Source organism: Chiloscyllium punctatum, chromosome 44 (assembly GCF_047496795.1).
Source record: "Chiloscyllium punctatum isolate Juve2018m chromosome 44, sChiPun1.3, whole genome shotgun sequence".
Classification (NCBI taxonomy): Eukaryota; Metazoa; Chordata; class Chondrichthyes; order Orectolobiformes; family Hemiscylliidae; genus Chiloscyllium; species Chiloscyllium punctatum.
This window is the reverse complement of record NC_092782.1, coordinates 50735710-50755873: the sequence shown is the minus strand read 5'-3', so window position 1 is coordinate 50755873 and position 20164 is coordinate 50735710. Positions and strand designations below refer to the sequence as shown.

The 20164-nt window shown below is 44.8% G+C and overlaps 1 protein-coding gene across 8 annotated transcripts in view; it reads right to left on the bottom strand.

The window, feature by feature from the left end:
• plxna4 (plexin A4) overlaps positions 1 to 20164 on the bottom strand; it is a 632909-nt gene that overhangs the window by 64226 nt on the left and 548519 nt on the right. For all 8 annotated transcript variants that reach the window (XM_072562914.1, XM_072562916.1, XM_072562917.1 and 5 more), the window contains exon 22: positions 19610 to 19878. In XM_072562914.1, the coding sequence (XP_072419015.1) occupies positions 19610 to 19878 (269 nt within the window). The remainder of the gene's footprint in view (positions 1 to 19609; positions 19879 to 20164) is intronic.

Genomic DNA, 20164 nt, shown 5'->3' with positions numbered 1-20164 from the left:
GGGAACTGAACCCGGGTCCCTGGCGCTGTGAGGCAGCAGTGCTAACCACTGAGCCACCATGCCTGAGGAGTTGTAAGTAGTACTGAACATCATGTAGTCATCAGAGAACATCTCACTTCTGACCTAATGCTAGAGGATAGAACAGTAAAGAAGCAATTGAAGATGATTAGATCTGAGAAACTACGCTGAGGAACTCTCGCACAGTGATGTTCTGGGACTGAGAAGATTGACCTCGATTAACTATAACCAGCTTCCATTGTGCCAAGCATGACTCCAACCAGCCGAGAGTCTTCCACTATTCACATTAACTCCAGTTTTACTAGGGCTCTTTGATACCATATTCAGTCAAATGCTGCCTTGTCATCAAAGACAGTCACTCTCACGCTCACCTCACCTCTGGCATTCTACTGTTTTGCCCAGGGTTAGACCAATCCTGTAATGAAGATGGGAGGTAAGTGGCCCTGGCAGAACCCAAACTGAGCATCCATGAGCTGACTATTGCTGAATGACACTTGACAGCACTGTTGACAACACCGTTTATCACTGCTCCTAATCAAGGGTTGGCTAATCGAGGACTAATTGCTGGCTTGATTTGTCCCCTATCGGATGACAGGCCTTACTTGGGCAATTTCCCACAATCCAGGGGGGATGCGACTGTTACAGATGCTCTCAAACAGCTTGGCGAGAGGCTCAGCTGCTTCTGGAGAACAAGTGTTCAATACTATTGCCAAATGTTGTCAGGTCCCACAGATTTTGCAATCACCAGTCTCTCCAGCCATTTGTGGATGTTATGTGAAATGAACGAAATTGGCTGAAGATAGGCATCTGTAATATTGGGGACCTCAGGAGGATTTCAAAGTTTGGGAGAAGATTTGTAGCTCGGGTGCTCATTGTTGTTGTGGTTCTGTTCGCCGAGCTGGGAATTTGTGTTGCAGACATTTCGTCCCCTGTCTAGGTGGCATCCTCAGTGCTTGGAAGCCTCCTGTGAAACGCTTCTGTGATGTTTCCTCTGGCATTTATAGCGGTTTGTCTCTGCCGCTTCCGGTTGTCAGTTCTAGCTGTCCGCTGCAGTGGCCGGTATATTGGGTCCAGGTCGATGTGCTTATTGATTGAATCTGTGGATGAATGCCATTCCTCTAGGAACTCCCTGGCTGTTCTCTGTTTGGCTTGTCCTATAATAGTAGCGTTGTCCCAGTCGAACTCATGTTGCTTGTCATCTGAGTGTGTGGCTACTAAGGATAGCTGATCATGTGGTTTCGTGGCTAGTTGGTGTTCATGGATGCGGATCGTTAGCGGTCTTTCTGTTTGTCCTATGTAGTGTTTTGTGCAGTCCTTGCATGGGATTTTGCTCATGCTGGGTATTGGGTCCTTCATCCTAGTGAGTTGTTGTCTGAGAGTGGCTGTTGGTTTGTGTGCTGTTATGAGTCCTGGTGGTCGCAGTAGTCTGGTTGTCAGTTCAGAAATGTTCTTGATGTATGGTAGTGTGGCTAGTCCTTTGGGTTGTGGCATGTCGTCATTCTGTTGTCTTTCCCTTAGGCATCTGTTGATGAAATTGCGGAGGTATCCGTTTTTGGCGAATACATTGTATAGGTGTTCTTCTTCCTCTTTTTGCAGTTCTGGTGTGCTGCAGTGTGTTGTGGCCCTTTTGAACAGTGTCTTGATGCAACTTCTTTTGTGTGTATTGGGGTGGTTGCTTTTGTAGTTTAGGACTTGGTCTGTGTGTGTGGCTTTCCTGTAAACCTTTGTGGTGAATTCTCCATTCGGTGTTCTCTGTACCATCACGTCTAGGAATGGGAGTTGGTTGTCCTTTTCTTCCTCTCTAGTGAATTGGATTCCTGAGAGTGTGGCGTTGATGATCCGGTGTGTGTTCTCTATTTCTGTGTTTTTAGGAAGATGCCAAGATAGATCATCCACTTGGCATTGCTAACTGCTTCAGCTTTGTTTTTTGTGCTGGACTCTCCGATCTTTGAAAGTGTGATGTTTGTGGAGCCCGGAACATCTAGTTGGTTGTCTAATTGTCCATGACCATTCATGACTGGAAGTGAAAGGTCTGCAGAGCTTATATCTGAAAGAGTAAGACCATAAGAAATTGGACTAGGAGTAGACCATTAGGCCCTTGAACCTCTTCTGTCATTCAATAGGATCATGACTGACCCAACATTCCTCACGTCCCCGTAACCCTCGATTCCCCAACTGAGCAAGAGTCAACCTATCTCAGCCTTCAATATACACAAGGACTCCGTCTGAGAGCTTTCTGTGGCAAGCAGTTCCAGAGACTCTTAACCCTATGAAAGTAGAAGTTCCGCCTTATCTCAGTCTTAAATTGGTGACATTTTGTTCTGCCCTCTAGCCCTAGACTCTCCCATGAGGGGGAACATCCCCTCAGCATTTCCTCTGTCAAGTTGTTTAAGAATCCTGTTTGTTTCAATGAGATATCCTCTCATTCTTCTGAACACCAGTGAGTACAATGCCGACCTTTTAGACTTTGCTCATAAGAAAATCCCTCCTTACCAGGGATCATCCTAGTGGGTCTTCTTTGAACTTCTCCAATTAAGTGCGATCTTTCCTTAAATAAAGGGACCAAAGCTGCTGACAGTACTCCACTTGTGGTCTCATCAGCATCTTGTACTTCAGTATAGAACTTCCCTACTCTCATACTCCAACTTCCTTGAAATAATGGCCAAGATTAGCTTTCCTGATTACCTGTTGGCCTGTGTGCTAGCTTTCTGTGTTTCATACACAAGTACACCCAAGTCCCTTTGTGTTGCAGCTTTTCCCCATTGAAATCATACTCTGTTCTTTTTTTCTCCTTTCCAGAATGAATAATGTTATCAGGTGGCTCAGTGGTTAGCACTGCTGCCTCCCAGCACCAGGGACCCAGGTTCAATTCCAGCCTCGGGTGACGGTCTGTGTGGAGTTTGCACATTCTCCCCATGTCTGTGTGGGTTTCCTCCTGCACTCCAAAGATGTGCAGGCTGGGTGAATTGGCCACAGGAAATTACCTATAGAGTTAAGTGCATGAGTCAGACAGAAATGGGTCTGGGTGGTTTGGAGGGACAGTGTGGACATGTTGGGCCAAAGGGCCTGTTTCCACACTGTAGGGAATCTAATCATACATTACATTTTCCAATTGCCATCTTTTTGCCCACTTACTTAACATATTAATATTTCTGTTTAAACCATTTGTATCCCTCTCATAATCTACCTTTCCACATATCTTAGTGTCATCTGCAAATTTGACTACAGTACATTCAGTTCCTTCCTCCAAGTCATTAATAAATATTGTAAACAGGTGTAGTCCCAGCACTGATCCCTGTGGACCCTCACTGGTCTCAGGTGACCAATCTGGAAAAGAATCCAGTACATCCCAGGAGCTGAAAAACTACGCCGTGTTCTTCGCAGCCTGCAACACATTATCAATGAGGATGAACACCTCGCAAGACCTTCCCCACACCTCCACTTCTTGCCTTTAAACAACCACCAAACCTCAAACAGATCATTGTTCACAATAAAATTCCTAGCTTTCAGAACAACACCATAAAACCTTGTCACTGTAGACTCTGCAAGATGTGTCAGAGTGTCGATACAGATACCACCATTACACATGGGGACCACCCACCATGTACGTGGTAGGTACTCATGTGACTTGGCCAACGTTGTCTATCTCATATGCTGCAGGCAGGATGCCCTGAGGCATGGTACATTGCTGAGACTGAGCAGAGGCTACAGCAACAGATGAATGGACACCGCACAACAATCAACAGACAACAGTGTTCCCTCCCAGTCAGGGAACACTTCAGCGGTCCAGGACATTCAACCTCAGACCTTCGGGTGACCGTCCTCCAAGGCGGACATCAGGACAGGCAGCAATGCAAAGTGGCTGATAACCAAGTTCGGTACTCATGGGGATGGCCTCAACCAGGACCTTGGGTTCACATCACACTACAGGTGACCCACTACACTACACACATGTGCACACACACACACACACACACATGTGCAAACTCTCACAGACTTATACCCCCTTACACTCATACTCACACACATACACACACTCTCTCACAAACACTCATACCCCACCCTACACACACACACACACACATATAAGTTTATGGGGTGAATTTATACTTGCAGAATTACATTTTATTTTGCTCAAAAACTGCATGAATCCATGTAAGATTCTGTAAATCCCTTTTTTAGAAATAAAATTAGTCTGAACATTGGGGCACAGACAGCCTCACACAGGGCACCTCACACCTTCAATGCATTATCTGGGTCGACATGGCAACTATTGTTAAAGTTCACTTGAGAATGTAACTTTTAAAGAAGTTCTGGGATTTCCATATGAAAAGAACTGAAACCAACATGGTCATTTTGAAAGATGAGAGACTTAACAAACAATCCAGATCATTTTCAATATGTAATTTCATTTACATCACACTGTAAACTTTTGCTGTAAATTCTGTGTCTACAATCTTATACTGCACAAACACCTGATGAAGGAGCAGCACTCCGAAAGCTAGTGCTTCCAATTAAACCTGTTGGACTATAACCTGGTGTTGTGTGATTTTTAACTTTGTACACCCCAGTCGAACACCGCATCTTCAAGTCATGAAAAATAATCCATTAGCCTCACTCTTTGTTTCCTATCTCTAACACTGTGGGTTACGATTTAATATTTTGTGAGCTACCTTGTCAAATGCCTTCTGGAAGTCCAAATACAAGACATCTACTGGTTCCTCTCCATCAAGTCATGCTGGCTCTACTTGATTAGATTATGATTTTCCAAATGCTCTGTTATTATGTCTTTAACAATTGATTCTAGCACTTTTCCAACAATACTAATTTTTAGGCTAATCAGCCTCTCAATTCCCACTTATTCCCTCCCCTTTTGAATAGGGGCGTCACATTAGCAGTTTTCCAACCCTCTGGTACTTCTCCAGAAACCAATGATTTTTGGAAAATTACAGCCAATGCAGCCACTATCTCTGTAACTACCTCTTTTAGGATTCTGGAATGCAGTTCTGTTTATGTGGGACTAATTATCTCTGACTCTCACTTGCACACAAATAGTCCTGTAGGTTCACCAGGTTGATGCCTCAATTTTAGATGACCCTGGCTTTGCTCCTCCCTGGATTGGTCTCCCGACTTGACACTCACTGTAGAGCCTAGGAAATGCCGAGTCATAAGGTCACAGCTTGTGGTTGAATACAATTCTGTTGCTGCTGGTGGCAGTTGTTTCAAAGTGATCCTGTTCAGTTCAATGGTAGTGCCACACAACACAATGGAGAGGATAAAAATTGACTTTGTCTTCACAGGGTCTGTGCATTGCCCAGTTTTACCAAACTGTAATGGACAGATGCCTCTACGATAGGCAGCTCGGAGGTTCGAACTCTTTACAGGCTCATCCCTCTTGTTGGCTCCCTCACTGCCCGCCACAGATCTTGTTCAGCAGCAGTGTTCAGCAAAGGGTCCATATTGGATGGGGTCCTAAAATATCCTTTTTTCCCTGAAAGCTCCCCTTGTGACATTGCATGGAGGCAGTGGTATCACAGTAATGTTGAACTAATAATTCCTGATGAAGGGCTTATGCCCAAAACGTCGATTCTCCTGCTCCTCGGATGCTGCCTGACCTGCTGTGCCTTTCAGACTTTTGACCCCAAGGATAATGTTCTGGAGACGTGGGTCCCAATCCTTCTAGGGCAGACAGCAAAATCTGCATTTAACAACAATCTGGAATAAAAACCTCGCCTGATAGTGACCAAATCAACACCATCATTTATCATAGAAATTCAACCGATTCACTGCTGTCTTTTAGGGAAGGAAATCTGCCATATTTACCTCGACTGACCTCCACGTGACTCCAGACCCACAGCAACGAGGCTGAGCCTTAGCTACCCTCAGGGCAATTAGGGTCAGGCAATAAATTCTGGTCTAAACAGAGGTGCCCGTCTCCCAAGATCAAATAAAAAGAAGTGCACTATTCTGAAAACAGTCCGCTTTCAGTGCCACTGCCAAACCTCTGGTAGCACTTCTCTTGACAAGTCAGGCGACAGACTGTTTAATAATGACAGGCATGTTAAACATTGCAACCCGCAATGTACGCTTCTGCTGCTATGGTAGAGCTGTGTTTAGCCTGCCACATCTCTTTAAGGTGATGGATTCTTTTGCTATAAACGTTCCCGTGTTAATTGCAGGTTAATTACTGTGGGTGAGGCAGGTTTGCAGATTCGAGACTGTTCGTCAATTTCCACTGCAGGTCAACGTGCAAAATTTCCCTCCACAAAACTAATTAAACCCCAGCCGGAAATGACTGATTTTAGTGCTCTATTTTTGAAATATCTTTCACAGTTTAAAGTGTGACATTTAATGGTGCTGTCAACCCCAGAAGCAGAGGAGGAGAGAGAGAGAGAGAGAGAGTTAGAACGCTAGGCAGATAGAGAGAGTAAGTCAGATGGAGAGATAAGCAGAGAGAGAGAGAGTGAGAGAGTGAGATGGATGGAGAGAGGGTGGAAAGGCAGAGTAATTGATAGAAAGAGATGGAGAGAGAAAGCAAGAGCGAAAAAGCGAGTTAAGTGCTTGGGAGAGAAAGCAAATGTGAGCTAGATAAATAGACAAGAGAGGAAAATAAAGATAGATAGTGAGACACTGAGATAAACAGATATATTTATCCAGTATATGTGCATTTACTGTTGACAGTTCCTTCAATGGAGTTGATCATGTGGTGGTTATATTAGTGGATTATAATCTAGAGGCCTGGAGCCATTAGTTCGATTGTTCATCACAGCAACTGGGGAATTTAAATTCAGTTATTTATATGAAGCTGGAAATAAAAAGCTTGTTTCTGTCATCATGACCATGGAATACAGCATGAAAATCCATCTGGTTCACCAAAGTCCTTTGGAGCTGAAAAACCTGCTGTTCTCACCCAGTCAGGCTGATATGAGATTTCCATATCTGCCCTGCAGCCCCATTGCAATCAGGTTTTTGGCTCAGCATCAATGTCTGAAGGACAATGTGGAATTAGATGAAAGAAACGCAGTTTGTTCGTGATGCTCTCTGTATGAATGGATAAAAACAGCAAAGCAACCAAATAAATGCAGTCAGGCCAGGTCACCCAACCCTTGACCCTTCCAACTACTATGTCATTAATTTGAGCAGCCAGAACAACGTGGGGGCTGCCATTTGGGTGTGGAGACAGTCCAGCCATTTCCCAAACAAAAAAAAAACTGTCTATTCAGCCTTAATACTGTGGAAGCTTTGACTGGCTTACCTGTGGGACCCTCTAAGCTCACTCACCAACTTTTGGAAAGTCCACTCAAAGGCAAAATCATCTCGACAATATGGAGTCGCAACACTTGAATATTTCTAATTATTCCATGTACTAACAACATAATTTTAAGCTTTTTGAGGGCTGACCTGTACAATTACATCCTGTCAGAATCTCTAACAGTAGGTGCAAGTCATTCCACCACAAGTGTGACTTCCAATTAAAATATGGAGTGAATTGCATTTTAATGCAGTCACAAAAAAAAATACTGTTTTACAGTATAATTAAATCTTGCTTATTTCAATTCCATTGACTGTTCATTATCTCCCAGTCTCTTGGCAGATGAGACGTAAGCTTGAGAATCAAACGGTTCTTTGTTTAAGTAAACACACAGTATTAAGCGATCTATTTTGATTCACACATAGTCAAATACAAGGACTCTTTCCTCTTTAACGCTGCCATTTTATGTGAATTGAATTGAATTTATTGTCACGTGTACCGAGGCACAGTGAAGTGCTCTCCTCCAGCCTGGGTGTTCTCAGGAGAAGGTTATCTTGCAGCCTCTTTTGCCTCAGAACCAATTCCATAGCTGACCAAACAATTCCCTAATTTTTGATTATGGCATGTTTGACTCTGACTTCATTTGATATGTGCATTTACCAGCAAGTGTCCCTGAAAGAATGAAGGAACTTGCGTTTCTATAGGAACTTTCATGACCTCAGTTTTATTAGACAGGTAATTTATTTAGGGCTTAGTGGTATGTGGGTTTTGGTCTGTGTGTCTGAAGGGATTTAATGATTAACTTGTATTTCTGTAGGTGTGGTGATTTTGGTCCAAAATGGTGAGCGAGTTTCTGGTATGTAATTGGGTTTTATTTTTCGTGGCAGAGTTTTTACAAACAAATAAAGTATACTGTTGTGCATTAGACTTTCAGTTTAAACAATCAGAGCTTGACTTATTTTCTTCTGTTTAGGGGAAATGCCAATAGCTTGGGAAAAGATTTTAGGTTTCAGTTTGGCAGTTTTACAGAAGTTTTAGTTGAAACTGGATATGGAAAGCAGTTGCTAGTAAAGGAGGGAGATAGCTGAGACTAGTTGAGAAATAGCTGCCCCACCATAAGGAAGTAACCATTAGAGCTCCTGACCAGAAGTGCTTGGTTAAAACCCTGAAGGGATTATTAAAAGCTGAGAAAGTCTAAACTTGGCTGTTTGAAGATTCAAAGGAGAGATGGAGAATTGAAGCTGCAACTAAATTAAACCCTAATAGAAAGCAGAGTTTTCTCTCATGTCAGTATTGTAAAGGACTGCTGTTAGGATTAATGGTATTGTATTTTACCATGTGTTTCAAAATCTTTAAACTTATACTATACATAAATAGTTTGGGTTATTCTATTTTATTTTCACTTATTTTACGTAAACTTCTGTTTCATTGTTAAAACCAAACCTGCAATGTTGCATGTTTATGCGTCAGTGAAAGACTACCTCTTTAAAACAAAAAAAGAACAAACTATGACTTAACTGTGATCTTACTTGTCTGATAATAACATCAGCTGGTATAATGATATTATAGCATCTTTATCCATTAGCTAAATCAACATATCTGAATATTCAATTCTCTCTCTTATGTTTATCTAACTTCCCTTTAAATAGACCTATAAATTCACCTCAGCTACTCCTTGTGTTAACAAGTTCCACATCCTAACCATGTCCAAGTTTTTACTGATTTCCCAATTGGATTTATTAGGGAACATCTATACTTACAGCCCCTGGTTCTGGTCTCAGCTGCAAATGAAAACAACATACATATTCCCCATTCAGAGGCAGACTCTTTGAATATTTTTAAAGCCAAGGTATGTGAATTCTTGACTAACAAGGGAGTTAATGGTTAGCAGGGAATATGGAATGTGGCCATGAGCAGTTGAGCCATGATCTAACTGAATGGTGGAGTAGGTGCCAAGGGTCAAATGGCCTACTCCTGTTCTTAACCTTCATGGTTGTAATCTCTTCAATCTTTCCTTTCAGGTTCAACCTCTTAGTTCTCACATTATTCTAACAACTTTTTTTGCATCTAATCCAATGTCCTTTTACAGGCTCAATCGCAATACCCCAATTATGGGCTAACCACCTTGCTATGCACACACTACCATGTCAGTGAGATTTCAGACACTGGCCAGAGCTTGTGACCTTGTATTTCAGATATGAGCCCAGAAGAGCAGGGGAGAATATTAATTCAGTAAAATAAAAAACCCTTCAGCTGAAGTGGCAGCAGCCCAGACCCGTTCATGATGTACATGAAAGAACCTATGTTTTAAATGGCAAATCAACTGCACCTTTTGTTTTCAATCAGGCAACAAGAGCTGGTAAATTTTGGAATTCCTATAATGTAGAAGCAGGCCATTTAGCCCAACAAGTCACACCTGCGCTCTGAAGAGTATCCCACCCAGACTACACCCTAGTCCTGTAATTCTGCATTTCCCACAGCTAATTTCCCCTAACCTACACATCCCTGGACACTATGCGCAATTTAACATGGCCAATTCACCTGACATACACATCTTTAGACTGTGGGAGGAAACCACAGCACCCAGAAAAAACCCACGCAGACTTGGGGAGAATCTGCAAACTCCACACAGTCACCCAAGGGTGGAATCAAACCCAGGTCCCTGGCGCTGTGAGGCAGCAGTGCTAACCACTGAGCCACCATGCTGCCCTATTGCTGTACATAATAAGTACTGTGTTAAAAACAATGTCAGTATATGTATTAAATGGAATGTAAGCCATGGAAAGCGATCAGTCAGCCTGAACAGTGTACACTTGCGTTCTGTTCCACAAGAGCTTCTCCCGTTATCTGACCCTCTCACAACGCAAATAAAAGCAAAATCCTGTGGAAGGTGGAAATCTGAAACAAACCCAGAAAATGTTGGAGAAACTCAGCAGGTCTGGGAGCATCTGAAGAAGTCATACCTGACTCAAAACATTAACTCTGCTTCTCTCTCCACAGTTGCTGCCAGACCTGCAGAGTTTCTCCAGCATTTTGTGTGTTTGTTCTTTATCACAACACAAGTTGCTATTACTTTCTCTTTCACATTTTTATCAAACTGTCCCTATAGCTCTATTATTTATCTCAACTACACCTTATGGTAGCAAGCTCCACATTCTAAACACCCTCTTGATTAAAGAAGTCCCTCCTTAATTGAATTTATTTGTAACTATTTATGACATGTGACTTTAGTGTCCACTACAAATTGAAATATCTTTCATACAGTTGGACTATCAAATGACTTCACAACATTATCGGTATATCCAGCTGGAAGAATGTGTTTATCTGCTGGCTGTGACTCAGTTAGTGCACTTTTCTCTGGAAGTTGGAAGATTGTGGATTTGATACCCATTCCAGAGTTTCAGCATTGAAATCAAAGTGATACTCCAGTGACAAAGAGGGGGCACTGCACCATTGCATGAGACATTAGATCAAGGTTCTCTGGTCTCTGAGGTGGACAGAAATTAGCAGTTGAAGTGACGTCAAAGATGACCTGGGCAGATATTCTTGGACTCCCAACCCATATTCCACCTTCAATTGGCATCACAGAAAAACAGAATATCTGGCCATTATCACGTTACTGTTCATAGGAGCTTGCTATGCTCAAATTGGATGCAGCATTCCTCAATTACAACAGTGAAGTACTTCAAGAATAGTTGTAAAGAACTTGGAGATGCCCAGTGGTCAGAAAAGGACCTTTACAAAAGTCTGACTGGCTGTGTGTAAGAAGCAGTCTCTGATGTTGGCGGAAAGAAAGATAAATCTGGAGATGATTTTAATTGATGGATTTGGACAAACAAAACTACAATACTTGGCATGTGTTCAACAACTGAAGGTGACCCAACACCATTTTTATCAGGACAACTCAGGGTGGGTAATAAATCTGCTCCTGCCAGCACTGTCTATTTTACAGCTAAAGTAGCCCTGCAGCAAAGGATAAAACTGGAACCTAGTCCTTATTCACATATAGGGTTTACTTTTGTAGAGATGCACATTATGCTTTGTAAACTTTCAATGTGAACCACAGGTGAATCTCCACTTAATGCCTACCAGCTCAATTCAATCAAACATCCAAGTAATTATCCACATCTATCGTCAAGTTGTCTAACCTTGTAAAGAAGATGAGTGACAGTGACACGGGAATGCAATCTATGTTCTGCATTATTTTAATCAGCAAAACAGTGTAGCGGTGACAAATGTGACAGGGGTGCGCGGGGAGAAGAGATTAGGAGTGGCAAATTATCAACAGGCTTAATGGTGACAGAGCTTAACTTAAACTTATGATGTCTAATGAGATGATGGTTATACAAGAATCACAAAGTTATCACTCATAAGCTGTGCAATATTAGAACTAAAGATGCAAGTGCTACTGAAATAGTATGCTGAAGGTGTTGCTTTTAATTAATACCAATGCTTCTATCACCAGGAGAGTTTGTCTTCCTCGTATATATCAGCTTCTATCTGTTTGACTCAGTGGTACCTTTCTCATCTTAATTCAGATGTGCAAGGTTCAATCCTCATACCAGGGTTACAAACATATAAGCTACTCAAATACAGAGTTATTATTATTGCTGCATTGTTGCAAGTGCTATCTTTTTGGTCAACTGTGGGATAAAGCACCTCTGGAACCATTTCAAAGAAAATCACAGTCTCCTGGCCAAACTTATGACTTGATCAATGTTACCAAATCAAAGAGATAAATTAGATGTTCATTTCAGTGCTGTTTGTACACTGTACACTGAATAAAACAGTTGCCATGTCTACCTAATGATGACTGTGACTGCACCAGGAGAAAAACTGAAGTACTTCAGGATGCATCTTTGCTGTGCGATAAGGCACTTAAATAAATGCAGGCTCATTATTTCCTTATAGGTGTGTATAGCCAGTTTACAGAGATATTGAATCTAAGTTTGTGGAATAATTAAATATGATTCAGATGTTAAGAGGCAGGTAAGCTGATGCTGAAGCCCACACAGAGCAGAAGCCTTGGTTGAATGTTCCTCTTCAATACAGAGTGGAAATCGATCCTTGTTTTAACAAGACACCTTCGTGAAACAAATGGTGAGGGAAGTGATTGTGAAGCTAATTCAGACTGGGAGACAGCAGGTTCCCCAGCTTGTACCAGATGGTTCAATATGCAGCGATAGTGTGGCTGATGATTCGCGTTGAAGTGGCAAATGTACTGTGAGACACAGCTTTTCTGCACAGACTGTCGAAAGACAGAGGGGAGGGGGCAGGGAGATGGTAAAAATCATCCTGCTCAACAATTTTAGCACAACAACAGTTAACATGGTTAGGAGACTGGAAATCTGTGCTGATATTTTCTGTAAAAAGAACAGGACGGCCCCCACTCCTTCCCCTCCTCTATCGAGCAGTTTTTCCCGGAATGCTTTTCACCCCGGTCAATTGCGTTCACGGTTCTGCCTGTGGAAGGAGTTCAATCCAAGCTCCATCAATCCCACTATGGGCCAGTCAACCAAGGGGGCCATCTCTTTGGTATTCCAAAAGGGAGCAGTCCAGGAGTTCCAAGCTGCTGCAGCACGTTCGATGTTCAGTCAGAGCATTCATCGGGATCTGTATTCAGCTGCATTGCTACCCTGCAGGGATCCATTTCAATGGGACATGCAAATCTGACCTGCAGTATGCCCTCAGCTTTCCATATGTAATCATCAATTAAAGCACACTTCACAACTCCAAAAGAACAATGAGAGCTGGGCATGGAAATTACCCATCCCTTCATCATTCAACTCTGATCTACTCGCAATCACTCCAGCTAAAATGCCATGGAGAAACACTTGTATTCGATGAAAGCACTCTCCGTCTGTTATATGGGAATCAGGTCCCAGACCTTCTGCTGTTTCTGCAAGCTTTCAGTATCTGGAAGTTGATTTACTGCTGCGTTTCATCAATCGTGGATGTGCAATGGTAAGGTTATTATAGACACTGTCCTCAGGGACACTGAGCAGGAGTAAATACTACCACACCCCCCCGCCCCCCAATGCTTGGAGCACATGAACCAGTGAGGCAGAATTTGAAGATGTGTGCATTCACCAATATGTACTCTGGCCACAACTCCTGTTCTCATTACTGTCTGTCTGACAAAGGCTTGGTGCCCTGCATGGACACAAGGTTGCAAACAGGAACCCCCTCACAGCTCTGCACTTCACTTCAGGAGCCTGTGCCTTCAGGAATTCACTGCCCAGGATGGACTTCTATATCTGACAGTTCTTTCCCACCACCCCCCCCCCCACCCCTCCCACCAACCCTTTGATCAAAGCCAGCTCTTGGTCACGTGTCCCAATGCACCCTTCTTTGGCTCAGCCTCAGTTTTGATCCAATGACCATTCCTGGGGATATTTCATGACAATGATGGCAGGAAAGTGGTGCTGAAGACGATCAGATCAGCCATGATCTCACTGGATGGGCCGAATGGCCTACTCCTGCTCCGAAGTCTTATGGTCTTAAATGCAATTGGGCAATTAGATCAGGTGAATGACATCACAGCCCTCGACTGATTTTAATAGACAGTTGGATTTATACATATGTCTGTAAAATTTTGATTTTGGTTGTCATAAAAACATAGAATATACAGTTCAACTTCATAAACTGTTTCTGATCTTTCTCACCAGGGTATTGACTTCATGGACTGACATTCATTGTCATCTGCCCTGCTTTTTCAGTCATGAGTATTGTGGATCCCTTTCCTGACTTGCCACACCGGTTTCAACGGAGGTAAACAGTCCAGAAAATCCTGCTGCTTCTACCTTGTGGTCATGACTGTAGCGTGAGGCAGAGCAGTTGCCTCTTTGTGCTTCCAGTTGTCTCTGTGCTCAGCAGCATGGTCAAACACAACAGTCCATCCTTCTCAAAGGGAAGCCCCTCTGGTTAATATTGTTGGAACTGTACAAACAGAAAAAGGAGTACCTGCGATGAGAGGTGTCTCCAAGATGGCGGACGTGGCATTGCAGGCAACAGTGTTGGAGAAACACTGACGAAGGGATACTGGCAACCAGGAGATCCTGGAAGATCACCATCAGGAGGGAGTGGGAGATGTTAGCTGTGGGTGGATAATTCCCAGCCTCTAAAGCTGGGCACCTGGCAGCAGTCTTAAAAACCCATGTCATTCACTAATGCCCTTCATTGAATCCCTACGTAAAATCCCAAAAGTGTGGAAACAGGCCCTTCAACACTGACCCTCCCAAACCCATTCCCCTACCCTATTATTCTATATTTACCCCTGACTATGCATCTAATCTACACATTCCTGAATACAATTTAGCATGGCCAATTCACCTAACCTGCACATTGTGGGAGGAAACCGGAGCACCCAGAGGAAACCCACACAGATGTGGGGAGAATGTGGAAATTCCACACACAGTCGCTCACGGCTGGAATCAAACCCGGGCCCCTGGTGCTGTGAGGCTGCAATGCTAAGCACTGAGCCACCGTGCTGCCCTTCAGGGAAGGAAATCTGCCCCCCTTCCCCAGTCTGGCTGACAACTGACTCCTGACCCATAGCAATGTGATTGACTCCAAACTGCCATCTGGGCAATTCGGGATGGGCAATAAATGCTGGTCCAGCAAGTGACAGCCAGATCCCATGAATGAATTAAGAAAAGCCTAAGACCCGACAAGTGTGGTCAAGGTCAGTGAATACATCACATGACATCTTATACACATAACAACACCAATCTGCTCAACTAACCACACAGCTCTCCTGTAGAACACCATACTGACACCCAGTGCTCATGTTTAACATGCAGATGATCCAGCAGAACCTCAGAAATCTGTCAATGCTGCTAGGATGATCTGCTGCTAACTTTCAATACCTCCAACTCTCTCCCCCTCTACCTCTCACTTCCTCCACCTCTCACCCCACTCCATCTCTCACTCCCCTCCACCTCCCATCCCCCTCCATCTCTCAACCCCCTCCATCTCTCACTCCACTCCACCTCTCACCCCACTCCACATCTCAACCCCCCTCACCTCTCCCCCACTCCACCTCTCACTACCCTCCACCTCTCACTCCCCTCCACCTCTCACTCTCCTCCACCTCCCATCCCCCTCCATCTCTCACTCCACTCCACCTCTCAACCCCCTCACCTCTCACTCCCCTCCACCTCTCCTCCCCTCCACCTCTCAGTCTCCTCCACCTCTCCTCCCCTCCACCTCTCAGTCTCCTCCACCTCTCCTCCCCCTCCACCTCTCACTCCCCCTCCACCTCTCACCTCACTCCACCTTTCACCCCTCCATCTCTCACTCTCCACCATCTCTCACCCCCCTCCACCTCTCACTCCCCCTCCATCTCTCACTCCCCTCCACCTCTCAATCCCTCCATCTCTCACCCCCTCCATCTCTCATCCCCTTCATCTCTCACTCCCCTCCACCTCTCACTCCCTCCACCTCTCACCCCCCTCCATCTTCCACTCGCCTCCATCTCTCACTCGCCTCCATCTCTCACCCCCTCCATCTCTCATCCCCCTTCATCTCTCACTCCCCTCCACCTCTCACTCCCCTCCACCTATCACTCCCTCCATCTCTCATCCCCTCCACCTCTCACTCCCCTCCATTTCTCACTCGCCTCCACCTCTCACTCCCTCCACCGCTTACTCCCCCACCTCTCACTTCTTCCACCTCTCACTCCCCTCCACCTCTCACTCCCCTCCACCTCTCACTCCCTTCCACCTCTCACTCCCTTCCACCTCTCACCCCTCCACCTTTCACTCCCTCCATCTCTCATCCCTCCACCTCTCACTCCCTCCATCTCTCACCCCTCCACCTCTCACTCCCTCCATCTCTCACCCCTCCACCTCTCACTCCCTCCATCTCTCACCCCTCCACCTCTCACTCCTTCCATCTCTCACCCCCTCCATCTCTCACTCCCTCCACAGGATACTGCTTTAACATGCTCCCTGATCCCCCTGCACTGTCTGTCTTTAATCTCAGATTCATAGGAATACATGCCATGACTGATTGACCCTCTAGTTGGTGGGCGGCATGGTGGCACAGTGGTTAGCACTGCTGCCTCACAGCGCCAGAGACCCGGGTTCAATTCCCGCCTCAGGCGACTGACTGTGTGGAGTTTGCACGTTCTCCCCGTGTCTGCGTGGGTTTCCTCCGGGTGCTCCGGTTTCCTCCCACACTCCAAAGATGTGCAGGTTAGGTGGATTGGCCATGCTAAATTGCCCATAGTGTTAGGTAAGGGGTAGATGTAGATGTAGGGGTATGGGTGGGTTACGCTTCGGCGGGGCGGTGTGGACTTGTTGGGCCGAAGGGCCTGTTTCCACACTGTAAGTAATCTAACTATTTGAGAGTATCTGAGCAGGAACAGGTCAACTGGCTCTTCAAGATTCCTTCACGACTTGATCAAACCATGGCTGATCTAGCTGTGGTCTCATCTCCACGTTCTCATGACTGCCTTGCCTGTCAATGATGAACTAAATCAGAGTTGAATATTTTTAAAGACCCAGCCTCCTCTACCTGCGAGGGATGAGAATTACACAATCGATGATTTTCTGAGAGGAGGAAATTCTCCTCATCTAAATTTTATTAGGGAGAATTCTCATGCTTTTTATTCATTAAGAAGATGGGGGCATCACTGGCTAAGTCAGCCAGGCCCATCCTTAATTGCCCAGAGGGCAGTTGAGAGTCAACCACATAGCTGTGGGTCTGGAGTCACATATAGGCCAGAAGAGGTAAGGATGACATTTTCTTTCCCTACAGTACATGAGTGAACCAAATGGACTTTTCCTGACAATTGGCATTTTCATGGCGGTCATCAAGATTTTTAATTCCACATTGTTTGTTGATTTCAGATACTACAATCTGCCTTGGCAGGATTCAAATCCAAGTGCCCAAAATATTACAGGTCTCTGGATTATTATTATTATTATTATTATTATTATTGCGATAATACCACTAGCCCATTGCCTCCCCTTAAATTATGTCCCCTAATTTTAATCTTACCCAAACAATAAATGACTCCCTGCTATCCAACCTACTCAGTCCAATCAGTACCTTGTAGGTTTCAATAAAGTCACCCCCCTTTCTTCTCAACTCCAATGTTTAATGGCCTAACCTATTCAATCGTTGTTCATAAGACAAGTCCTTCATCCTAAGAGTGAGTTGAGTGCATCTCCTCTGAACTGCTCCTAAAGCAAATATACATTTTTCTCAAATAAGGAGACCAAAGCTGGACACAATACTCCAATTGTGGTCTCACAGTGTTCTCTATAGTTGTGCTAAAACATCCCTATTTTTGTATTCTAATCCCGTGCCGACAAATGACAACATTTCACTTGTCCTCACGGTGACTTGCTGCATCTACATACTAAATTGGTGTGATTCTTCTGTCAGGACATTGAGATTCTTCCATCCCACAGAATACCACTCAGTTTAGAAATTACAGGTACATCAGCCAAATGCATTGCTACACAAGCACTGACATCCAGCCTGCATTCTCTGCCGCTCTGAGGATAGGGTGACAATATAATAAAACAAAGCAGAGCAGAACTGAATGGGATAAGGGTGACTCCATTTCCCTAGTCCAGTGGAGGAGATAGTTCGCTATACCAAGAGGACAGCTGCAGCTACACCCTTACTCTCCAATGTCATTGAGAGTTTTGAGGATGGCAGACTCTTCCTGTCACATGTTCTTTTCCAGTTCCCAGCTCCTCCCCATCCTGCTACCTGGCATCAAGCTGCTGACAGTGTGACCCCAGGACCTCTTGCTTCTCAGTTCCCTCATGCCCAGAAACCTTTCCTTCCAGATTGCTGCTTTCAGACTCCTGGCCAGCTCTATGGTCCGAAGGGAAGCAAGTACACAGCACAGCACTGACAAAGAGGTCCTTTCACAGTCATAGAGTCATAGAGATGTACAGCACAGAAACAGACCCTTCGGTCCAACTCGCCCATGCTGACCAGATATCCTAAACTAATCTAGTCCCGTTTTGCCAGCATTTGGCCCATATCCCTCGGAACCCTTCCTATTCATATACCCATCGGATGCCTCAGCCACCCAGATACCTGCACTGCACATAACTTGGAGGCAAAGGTACAGTTGGGATCACCACATAGTGAAGCACGAGGCAAGAGCAGACTGCAGCCAGGTCAGAGTAAAGGATGGCACATGTGCCAGTGTAGCAGAGGGTGAAGTGGAACAAAAATTCTACTCCAGAGAAGGTAGATGAGGGCCTCATTGGACAGTGTACAAAGAGAATGCAACATATGTTGAATGGGGTACACTGGATGCATTGCCTAATCTGACAGACACCTCTCAGTCACACCTAAGCGCATGGATGGAAGCGTGGTCCAGTCCCAAGCTGAGAGAGGCCGTCACTGCAGCGTATGCCCTCCTCGCAACCTCCATTCTATCTCCCTAATTTGCCTCAGATCCAGGGGCACTGCTCCTGCTGTCATTATACCTGTTGCAGTCACAGTAGGGACAGGTCAATGAGGATGCAGCAACACACACTGTCGAATACAGGAACTCACTGCACCAGCTCCAAAAACACTGCGGAGGATTCCTGGACCCCTTTCAATCACAACATCTCTTTACAATGAGCTGATTGGCAATTCGAGGACCCAGTGTTTTAGGTAGTTCCAGTGCAGGACCCACCTTGAAGCATAATGCCCACTTTCTACTCAAAGCGTTGTCCGAATTTGTGGCCTGGACCTGCCCACAGCAAGGTGGGTACCCTGGCGCTGTCTCCTCTGGTGGGGTTTCATGACCCCAGGGTCAAGTCCTCTCATTAGCTTCCAGTACACACTATCCCACTGGCATGGGTACTCACCTCAAGGATGTGTGCCACACAGGCTGGCAGGGAACTGGGCTGAGCAAAGTTGTACGGGGGCTTCATAGTGCAGGTGAATTTCGTGCCTCAGATGTCTTGTAATTGTCAGTTTTTTTTCAGTGAAACTCTGCCTCATATGCAAGGAAGAGGAGACACCTTTTGATCTGGATCACAGTTATTGCTGGCAGGAAGCAAGGCATCTGCTGAAAGATTTGCACAGGCAACATTACCTGAACATTTTTTTTTGAACTGGCTGGAAGAGGTCCAAGTCTATCCCTTCACAACTTCACTTGCTTGCATTTTCAGCAAAGCTCTCTCTATCTCTTCAACATGTTCTGCTTGCTTCTTCACTCTTTACCTTGTGCCCCTTGGTATCTGAACATGTTGCCTCCGTCAATAATAGATCACTCCTCATAAGAGGTGTCAATTTTCAACCAAGACCTGATCTTGCAAATGAAATTAGGTATTTGCAAATGATACCGAAGAAAACAAAGCCGGAAAGTCCTACCTCCTCAGCAGAAGTTTGGGGTGGTTTTTGCTTTCCAGGTTCTTGTCAATAAGGTCAGAGAGCAGCTGCTTCAGGACATCGGTGGCGTACTCCAGTTTCGTCTGAAGGACGGTCATGATTAGTGAAGCCACATTCCCTCGGTCCCTCATGGAGAAACTTCGCTGGGACTCCAGCGTCCGAATGAAGGTCAATAAGAAGATTTTGTTGTTGATCAGCTGGCCAAACAATGTCAAGCCCTTCTCCACTCGCTCCTGTCTGTAACCGGGAACCTTGGGGGGGCAGACAGACATCAAATCAATAATCAAACCCCTAGAGCAATCATCAGCAAGTCCTTCTTGGTCTTGTACCAGCCTCGATTCTCTCCAACCACCTCCCCCAACCCTGCCCAAGTCACAATATTTGTACATGAAACATTATTTCTGCAGCTATACCATAACATTAATGCTTACAGCATATGCAATGGATGTATGCAGGAAGTAAAACATACGATCACACAAACATGAGTAGGCCATTCAGTCCATCAAGTCTGTCACACCATTCAATATGATCACGGCT